Genomic DNA, 10443 nt, shown 5'->3' with positions numbered 1-10443 from the left:
ACTGCTGCCGACATTGGAAGGGTCACAGGTCAAAGTCAATGGAGCAAGGGCAGAATTTTAGACATTTTCTGAGACATTGCGTTCTCGACGGAGCGATTGGAAAAACTTTTTTGTTTCAGCGGTGACCTATTCATTTTTATGGCTTTATTGGAAAGGACCATGAATTCTGCTTTCCACTGACGTAGCGAAGAGTAAGGTCTGATAACCTTTTGACCCTCAAGAGGAGGGTTAAACATTGGGATTGTTGCTGGGTTAACACATGGACGGTGAACTGCTTTTGCTATTAAGAGCCTCCTCCCCCCACCCTCCCCCTTCTCCCTTCCCCCACCTCCCCCACCCCTCCCCCACCCCCTCCCCCACCTCCATCTGCGATAGTGGGTCTACCGCCTGTCTGGGCCTTGCCGTCCGTCTGGCTGTCCTAACAATTTGATGTGTACGCAACTGCCCGTGTATACATATCTGCGCCTAACAAACGTGGCTACTGACGCACGACTGAAATTTTACGTTCTATATCGTAGCAAAGACTCAGATGAGCCCAAGATGCTCTCCGCTTTGTTTTATTTCAGTTATACTGTCATCTGTTGTACACGGAATTACTCCAATTCAGCTTTGACAGGTAAATGTGCATATGATACAATCTTGCAGATATATGAGTGTTCTTGTTGATAATGCAGGTGGATAAGTAAGCCGCCATATTTTTCGCATACAGATATTTTTGCGATCAGACTTGACGGCAATTTCAGGGTGATTGGTTAATAGATATTTCTCGCCGCGGTCAGTGGATGCCGAATCAGCGGAAGACGAGTGTTGTTATTTTTGCGTGTTGCTTATTTCGCGGTCGGAGACGCTCCTGTTCGCGAAATTCGCCGAAAATTAAACCACTGCGAAGATATACAGCGTATCCAGTGTTCAAGGAGCGTTGTTTGTTGCTATATTTGGCAAATAAATATCTTTATTATTCATGACAATTATTCTACAATCTCATACTTCAGGAGTGATCATATTGATACCACTCCTGATACTATGTTATGGATTGGCCACAATATAATAGGCCGGTTGTGTGTATATCATTTTTTTTTTTTTTTTAGCTAATATGCCTTTTATGGTGACATTAAAAATAAAAGTATAAGTAACTTATTTTCATTGGTACAGGCACATACAGAATAACATGAGCTCTTGAAATGGCTCTTAAACCAATATCAAACAAATGTATGATAACAAATGTACATGATATTTGATAAACAGAATATATGGTTATAGTTAGACATATAGAGCAGGGTGGCAGAAATTAACCGGGTCCGAGTCAAATACTCTCTGATTTATTTGCCAGACTCCCTGATTTTGACATATGCAAGCGTCCGTATAACTCCTGAAAATTCTGGCCATACAACTAGTTCATTCCTGAGCACGGCCTCGCGGAATTACCGTATTTTTTTAGCAAATGTCAAAGAAAATTTGGCAGACGTGCAACCACATGAATTTTCAATAAGCAATGTATGCGTTATTGTTTAAAATATCTTATATTTGAACTTCAGACTGCGGACTCCTCATTTTGCCGCGGGACTCCCTTGTTCAGAAGTTAATTTCTACCCCTGTAGAGCATAGAGAATATAGAGTACGGTATAGAGTATAGACCAGGGTTCTCCAAGAGCCCTTATAGCCTGGCAGCCCGCCAGGCTATCGTCGAGCCCCGCCATCCTAAAATGCACCCGCCACTCTAAATATCATAGCCGCCATGCTAAATATCATAGCCCCCGGACCCCCCTAGCACGCAAACCGCCTTCGGCGATTTGCAACTAGGACCGTAAAGGCAGCACCCGCCATGCTATAATGAAAAAGCTTGGAGAACCCTGTAGACATCTTTTAGTTATTCCCATTGCATGCAGTAAATCCGCCCCCCAAAAAAAGCAGTAAAAGAATTCGTTTTTATTCACTCTTGCGTGTATGATGTTTCTTGTTCCAGCCTTTATATCTGTGGCAATATGGAGGCTGCTTCTGTCATGGATGTGATTTCCCAGAAGCAGGCATTCATCATCTGTACAGCTAGCTTCGCATTTTGCCTGCTTCTTCAGTATGTGGTTAACCCTATGCTAACGTCAGCATTTATGCCAAAGTATAAGCTGCTATGCTATTCTGACAAGCTTGACTGGAATTCTAGGTAAGCTACTATATATAGCATATTTACACTTGCATGAGTTCAGCCAATCTTATCTGATACCTATATCCAGCATTGATTTGGCAAGATATCAAAAATAGATTGAATGCCAAGATGTGTTTGGATAAGCTAGAAGTTCATGACAGTTTTCGGCTAGATCCGTGGCCCCTTGGTGCATGTAGGTACTGTTGGGACTATGAAACAAAGTTCACTCAGTCATTGAAGACTGAACTGTGATCATCTGATTAATAATGGCTTTTATAACCCAGTTTTTGGTCACAACTAAGCTCGGTGTCCCCACGATAGCTCTTACAACCTGGGATGCTGCCACCACCAACTGGGTTGATGGGTTGACTATTTTGTGCAGGAGTGTTACATGTGGAACAGGTCCCGTCTTGATTTAACTGGGAATACTCTGATTAGTAGAAATTAAATTGAAATGGGTCAAACGTTAAGGTTCTCATCAGTTCACTGGGTAGTGCAATCCAACACATGCCACCTATAAGAACTACTGGGATAAAATATGCTGATAAAATCTAGATCACTAATTGATGCTTGGAATTGGATTGCCTCATACATTTGATACTCATAACCTGTATAAAGTTCTAAAAGTCAAGAATATATTGTAATATAAACAATTTGTATCTTATATACTTATATTTATATTCTGCACATATGTCTATACATAGTATAAGTGATCGTAATTTGCACGTGTTTGTTTTTATTATAATTTTATAATAGAACAGAGTACAACTATGAACATTTTCATGGTAACATGATGTATGCACATGCGGTACATAATCTTTGTAAAATGTGGGAAATGTTGTGTGTTACAGGGTTACGTCAACCATACATGCAATAATCATCACCGTGAATTGTCTTTATGTCGTTATAGAACCAGCTGTATGGATGAATCCAGCCATGTAGGTATACTTATATGTAAATAGAATAAGTTCATGGTAAGTAAATGTGATATGAGAGAAAAAATGTGTGTGAACATTAAAATTTAAATGTGATAACTAAGTCAGTGGCGTAAGTCCTAAGCGAAGTCACTGCTGGTCGTACCTTGAGCAAGGCACTTTAATATTCTGATTTGCATTCAATCGACACCTGTTATAGAAATAGTTTTCTAGCTGGCATGATGCATACAATCTCACCCACATATAACGAGTAGCTTTGCTGGATAAAGTCTAATAATGAAACCAAAACAATACAGTTGTGGATATATCCTATGCTACATCAAATAAGCCAAAATGGCGAAAAACACTGATAGTGCATATTAACTGACGACACTGCTTTGGTATCTTTATCAATGTTACACTGTTGAGAAATTGCAACGGTGTGTTATATTAACTTTAATCATTTTCAAATCGGCAGTGATGAAACAAATCTCTTCCATTTCATCTGTTCTTCAAATGTTTTGCAGGGAGTATTCCAGAGTGCTGATCGCCATGTGTTTGATATGTATAGGATATATATTGGCAGGTGATTATTACCACTATTTTTATTGTTGGCATGTTTTAGCATATTGGTTTACATAACTCGCAGTATAAGTAAATTCTATGAGTCGGTGGCGCGCCGGAGTTGCAAATGTAGGACGACCTCATATTATAACACAAGATGAATAAATATTTAAATGGGATTGTCTAATTTTAAACTCCAAAATGTCATGCATCTTTAACTACTTTATTTAGCAAATGTTGATAGCATTTAATAATTTACTTTATAATGTTTCTGATTGCAGATACCTTAGTAATTTTTATGCATTGGCACTACATTGGCAGCATACCTTTTCTTGTTCATCATGCAGCCACTACCACTGCATGTGCTGTTACTGTGGTAAGATTTGTACTATTACATCCTTTAAAGTTGCTGTGCAATGCTGCAAGATAACCATTATGACAACCAGTATAAAACGTACCATTCCATAACCATTAAAATTTGTTGAATAAATGGATATACATTAAAAAATCATCATTATTGTATTGCTTATGTATCATCATGTAAATCATCATGTATTGCTTATATAACTACAAGAGTATTGACACAATGGAGGACTATACTCGATTCGTTTTATGTAATGAAGCTTTTGTCTATTACTTATTTTAAGTTGTCAGATACATTTCTTATTTGCGTTTAATTACAATACATCTTGCAATCTTATGGAAACGTTTATCATTTTAGATAACTAGTTGGTGGACATGGTTCACAGCACTGAGGTTACTTGCCGAGTTTTCAACAACCTTCGTGAATCTGAGGTGGGTTATATGACTGATTGTGTGCATGCATTGCAAAATTATTTCATTGCTATACATGCTACCTTGCTTCTTTTTCTGATATATTCAGCGAATTTGACAAGGTTAATTAAAAGTGTGGTAATTAAGCACATGCATATCTGCATGTATATGTAGCATCACAGAAGAGTATCACTGTCATAGTATCAAAAACGTGTGCAGTGATATATATCGCATTTTGCGGCTGATAAGGCGCCCTAACGCATTAAACACACTTTGAATTTTCAAGGTAATAATCTGAAAAAGGTAATTGGCCTAAGGGTTATACAAGGCTATACCAACTATTGTATACGCCATATTTTTCACGTACAGATATTTTCGCGAATTCAGACTTGACGAACGATTTCGCGAGTAGTTAATTTCGCGGTTGGTGAATTCCCGAATCTGAAGAATAGCATGTTGTTATTTTCGCGATCGGGGACGCGTTCGCGAAATTTACCACCGCGTAATATACAGCGTATACAGTATATGCTCTCCATAAATTAGGTTGCCTTGCTTATCTGTTTTCACCCCTCACATTCCCTTTATTTCATAATCCATCCTCGCTGTTAGCATTGGTTAATATATACTGTAGGCTATATATAGGTGTATAAGGTGTATAACATACCGTACCTTGCTTGCAAAATAGTAGCTATAATAATATTCGCTACTCTACCTTCAGCTTGTAGAATGCAAGGTCGTTTTTGGTGGCATTTTTTGAGAAAAAATTGCATCCTATAAGCTGAGAAATATGGTTGTTGATGCTTCACTATGGTCCATGAACATTATACTGCTGATAACTGATAGGTGTGGTCATCAGTTATTTATTTGATCTTGACATAATTATCGTCAATGGTTTATCTATGTTTGTTTTCTGTTTCTTTCTGCAGGTGGTTTCTACAAAAGTTGGATATACCCAAAACTTCACGTATTGCCGTTTGGAATGGTCTAACGCTTGTCGCTTCTTTCTTCGCCTGCCGTATTATGTTGATACCTGTCTACTGGTTGAGCGTCTACAATCTCATATACTCTCCAACCTGGTTGTTGCTTAACTGGTGGAAGTACTTTGGTATTGCCTGTCCGATTTTCTTGGACACTCTCAATATATACTGGTTTGGAAAGTTGGTGCGTGGTGCTGTCGAGATTCTATGGCTGCGCAAAGGAAATACCTCGCGGTACAATGCAGGTTATGCAAGCAAGTTAAAGATGTGTGAAGGAGATACTAAAAAGGATGCTTAATGTAGACCTAGTTGTTGTTTTTTTCTGCGCGAGTACCAGAACAACTGCCGTGAATGAGGTTGCTCAAACATTTATGCCTAAACTTGCGTGAATTTTTAGTAGTCTAATTATATGTAGTTCACTGAAGATATCTGATGTACAAAATAGTCATAGGAATATCGGTATTCTGAAAGAAATCTTTATGCATAAATCATTACTGGGTAATGATACATTTAAAGTCATGGAATCTATGAGGTTTATAATATTTTTATAATAAGTTGTACATATTCATGGCATCATATGTAAATTTGTTACAAGATTGGAATAGACATTAATGGTCTGATAGGTAAAATCACGAGATATAATGTTAAGTATTTTATAGTCATGTTCAGTGTACACAGGGTAGAGAAAGGGTAAAGTTGAGCACTATTATATAAATCGATTTATTTGGGAATTTTTGTAAGGTAGTCCATGTTTTCCCATGCTTCACAAAACAAGTGGTTTTTGATGAACCGATATAAATGTTTTAATGAACACAATGTGATGGTGTTTTTTTATTGTCGTATAATATCAGAATGTCTAGCATTGATCAGTGAAGAGGGTGGATTTACAAGAATTGTGGTTATTGTTCGTTTCATGTTTTGTTACTTAGATTACGTGCTTTTGAAATGGTGTGTTATAAATCAATAAATTTGTTGATGTCATTAAAATGACATTTGGTTTATGAGAATATTGATATGTTACAATAAATTTATTGTTGTATTTTTGAAACACATCTTGTTACCATTTTTCGGAATTCCAACCAGAAATAATTATTTGAAACGAAGCTCACTAAACCTGTGATTTTATATAGCATTCATAATTCAAATGTTTTGTTTGGCTGCTCATGTGGTACACACAAGTTTAATTATTCATTTGATTAATCTTTGGGAGGTTGAGGCGACAAGTGACCCATGCGTTTAACCGTGAGTGACAGTGACATCGTGCAACTAATAATCAAAGTAAATGACTTAGAGTCAACGCTAAACGCTTTGGGTCGATGCTTAGGGTTAGGTAGTGACACTTAGAGGGTGACAACAAGGAAGGTGTGGTCCATCACATAATCCGACCTGACTACTTCAAATGGTCGGAATGTCGCCGTGGGGCCGACGTCCCAATTGCAATGCACTTGGATAAGAAGAGAAATATGGCGGGCCCCTTTAAATTAGCAAGATCAGAATGTGCGATGCATGCTACCTGCCTGGCTGCCACTGAGTTTACATGTTTAACACTCGCCAACGTGCTGACGTCCCAATTGCCACGCAATAGGATAGGCAGGGAAGTAGATAGGATTTTACAATGCACATCTGTCCCCGTCCTGCCCTTGTCCATTTCCGCGAAGAAATCCCTATCCTAATGTATGGCGATAGGAACGTCGCCACGTCGGCAACATAGCACCCAAAGTAAATGACATGTTAAACATTTAATCTGGAGTGTGGCATGCCTAAAAAAGGTGCGCATCGAAACTTGCCCCCTCGCTATTTCAATGTGGAAGCACTGCTCTGCGGAAGGTCCCTTGCTATACCAATGTTCAGGGATAGAGCGCAGACACGTCAGCGACCTGTCGCCCAAAGGAAATGACGTAGGGCCGACCTTGAGCATTTAATCTGGAGTGTGGCATGCCTACAGAAGGTGCGCATCGAAAATTGTACCCTCGCTACTTCAATGTGCTGGCACTGCTCTGCGGAAGGTTCATTGCTATACCAATGTAGAGGGATAGGGCGCGGACACGTCGGCGATCCGTCGCATAGAGGAAATTACTTTGGGCCGACGTTAAGCATCTAATTTAGGTTGTGGCATGCCTAGAGAAGGTGCGCATCGAAAAATGCACCCTCGGTACTTCAATGTGCTGGCACTGCTTTGCCGAAGGTCTCTGGCAATACCAATGTACAGGGATAGGGCGCGGACACGTCGGCGAACTGTCGCGAAAGGAAATGACTTAGGGCCGAGGAGCATTTAATTTAGAATGTAGCATTTCTGTACAAGCTTTCTGCGTATTGTACAAGTGTTATGGGTGTACCAGTGTTATAGACGGTTCCTGAGACACGTCAGGGGATGCCCGACTGTGTGTATAGTCTGTATAGGCACGTGCTCGTATAGGTCGTAATGTTATAGGTCTTGCATTGTATATTGTTCTCCACCCGTTGTTTCGTTTCGTGTCTCTGTGTCTCTTGTGCGACGTAAGGCGAGTAGCGAATAACTTCACAGTAGCGATAACACGTATTTATTGTAACAGACTAGATGGTTTTATTCTACTCAGAGAATCACTAAATACAGACTATAGGTAATGTTTTACAGCACATATAAGTTCTTCTGTGACTACGTGTGAATACAACGTCTGATTGCGTGCCTATCGCTAGCTGATTCGCTTACTACGACTGACTAAAACTAACTGGCTCTGTGACACGGCACGAACTGGGATTTTTCTATCGCGCGTAAATGGTTATGGTTCAGGGTGCGTATCTCCTGACCATAGTGCTGTGGCTATGGGCGAGAGAAACTGAGCCCAGCTGTGAATAGATTTTATATCGAACTTGATATCAAACCAGGGTCACATGGCCGAAGAGCTGGCTGATGATTGGGCGCCCTTACTACGCAGTTAAAAACCAAGCGGTCACGCTGTGGCTATTCTTAACCGCGTTCAAGTTTAGCACTGATGTCATCGCGCTGAAAATATCCCACAGCTTTTTGCATAACACTGCTACACACGCCCCCTGCCAGGAAAGGTTGCTCGGCTCAACCGCCGACAACCGGTGTCTAAAGAGTTCCACGTAGTATAAGTAATAAAGTCACTGATACGTGAACTCGCACACTAACAAAAAATAACTAAAACTCGCTTTAACCAGCTTAACTAACACGATATATCATCAGGGTATTTTCTCAACTAACTTCCTTAACTAACTGCGCGTGTATACAATTTAAATCGTTTAGGCTAAATATAACGCAATAATAATCATAAGCCATGATCATCGTATGTATGGGGCGCCAAGTGTCGCATGACTGATTTCGTTACGAAATCATTGATTTCGTAACGAAATCAGAAAGAACCGAAATCAAGCTACAAAGTTGATTTTCGTGTACAAATCAAGTCTACAAAGTTTAAGTTCTTACGAAATCAAGTCTACAAAGCTAATTTCTTACGAAATCAACTACTGCGAGTCATTGCGTTACGAAATCAGCTACTGCGGGTCATTTCGTTACGAAATCATGCTACACTTGGCGCGGCCGGCGCGCCAAATGTCGCCATGACTTTATTTCGTTACAGAATCATGATTAGTCTAACGAAATCAAGTCACAAGTGATTTCGTTACGAAATCAATTACTGCTGAGTGATCGCTGCACGACAATCAGCGTAACTGCCGAGTCATTTCGCCTGACGAAATCAGCTACTGGCGAGTATCGCCTTACGAAATCATGCGCACTCTGGCGCGCGCGGCGCCGCAAAGTGTAGCATGACTTTGATTCGTTACGAAATCAGTGCTATCTGCGAGTGATTTCGTAACGAAATCTGCTCCTTGGCGCGCCGGCGCGCCTGTTCGCCATGCACTGATTTCTACGAAATCAGCTACTGCAGCGAATGATTTCGTTACGAATATGCGATTTCGTACGAATCATTGCGCACACTTGGCGTGTGGTGGTGTCGCATGACTGCATTTCGTACGAAATCAAGTCTACAAGTGATTTCGTACGAAATTCAGCTACTGCAATCGAAGTGCGATTTCGTTACGCAAATTTCATGCCTACACTTGGTGTGTGGGCGCAAGTGTCGCCATGGACTGATATCGTTACGAAGTCAAGTCTACAAAGTTGATTCGTTACGAAAATCAAGTCTACAATAATTTCGTACGAATATCAACTACTGCGCAGTATTTCGTGCACGAATTCAGCCTACTGCCAATCGCAGTTGCATTTCGCCTTACGAAATCTGCTACACTAGCGCGTTTGGAGGCCCGCAAGTGTGCGCCATGACTATTCGTACAAATCATGATTTTCGTAACGAAATCAAGTTCTGCAAAGTGATCTTCGTTACGAAAATCAAGTACTGCGAGTGATTCGTGACGAAATCGGCTACTGCGGAGTAAAGACTAACACTAATAACTTAACACTAATAAATCAATTTAGTTAAAAAAATTAATTTTTAAAANTTGGTGCGACTGTGTGGTCAATATGCAAGTGAACTTGCTTGCCTTTAAACTTGCCTTGATACCGACAACCCAGGGAGACCACCCAATACTACGACAGTTCTCTGATCTATTCACCGGAATCTGAGTTTCAGTACAGCTGAGCAACTTGGCATACTACACATCGCCAGACACGTGACAGCAAACACATGCTACAAGTCAGCCCACTGCATGGCAGATTACTATGTGATCAATGGAACTGGAGGAAATTTGTGTTTGGCGAATCATCAGTTTGCTCAACTGGAAACCCCTCGCACAAGAGTGTTTCCCTATGGAGCGGATAGACCGTTGCCCATAAAAGGTCTATTACGGAGAGCCTTGTATGTAGCACTGTCTAGAATGTTAACTGAGGCCCCTGAGTCGATGACAACAGTTACGGGAACGGATGCACGGTTTGTGCCTAAAGTCACCTGACACGTCGGTAGTTGTGTCAGCCTGGTTTGCGCAACTGACACCTGGTGGTGGTCTATGTCATCGCTAGGGAACACCGAGAAGGTGTAGTCGCAGACCCCAGTAATGATAAACCCGCACCCTCAGATTAGCAAAGCGGAGTTATAACGTCTGCATTTGCAGACTA

General features: G+C 40.5%; 1 protein-coding gene across 1 annotated transcript in view; it reads left to right on the top strand.

Annotated features, from left to right (window-relative positions):
- Positions 1–6419, top strand: part of LOC106808243 (transmembrane protein 56-B-like) — an 8260-nt gene extending 1841 nt beyond the window's left edge. The window contains exons 2-7 of the mRNA XM_014810874.1: positions 1964–2158; positions 2992–3078; positions 3582–3640; positions 3900–3994; positions 4340–4413; positions 5319–6419. Coding sequence (XP_014666360.1) covers positions 1983–2158; positions 2992–3078; positions 3582–3640; positions 3900–3994; positions 4340–4413; positions 5319–5667 — 840 coding nt within the window. The 5' untranslated portion in view covers positions 1964–1982 and the 3' untranslated portion in view covers positions 5668–6419. The remainder of the gene's footprint in view (positions 1–1963; positions 2159–2991; positions 3079–3581; positions 3641–3899; positions 3995–4339; positions 4414–5318) is intronic.
- Positions 6420–10443: the final 4024 nt, after the last annotated feature.

The sequence above is a fragment of the Priapulus caudatus genome, unplaced genomic scaffold (genome assembly GCF_000485595.1).
Source record: "Priapulus caudatus unplaced genomic scaffold, Priapulus_caudatus-5.0.1 Scaffold262, whole genome shotgun sequence".
Taxonomy (NCBI): domain Eukaryota; kingdom Metazoa; phylum Priapulida; class Priapulimorpha; order Priapulimorphida; family Priapulidae; genus Priapulus; species Priapulus caudatus.
This window is presented reverse-complemented; position numbering and strand designations above follow the sequence as displayed.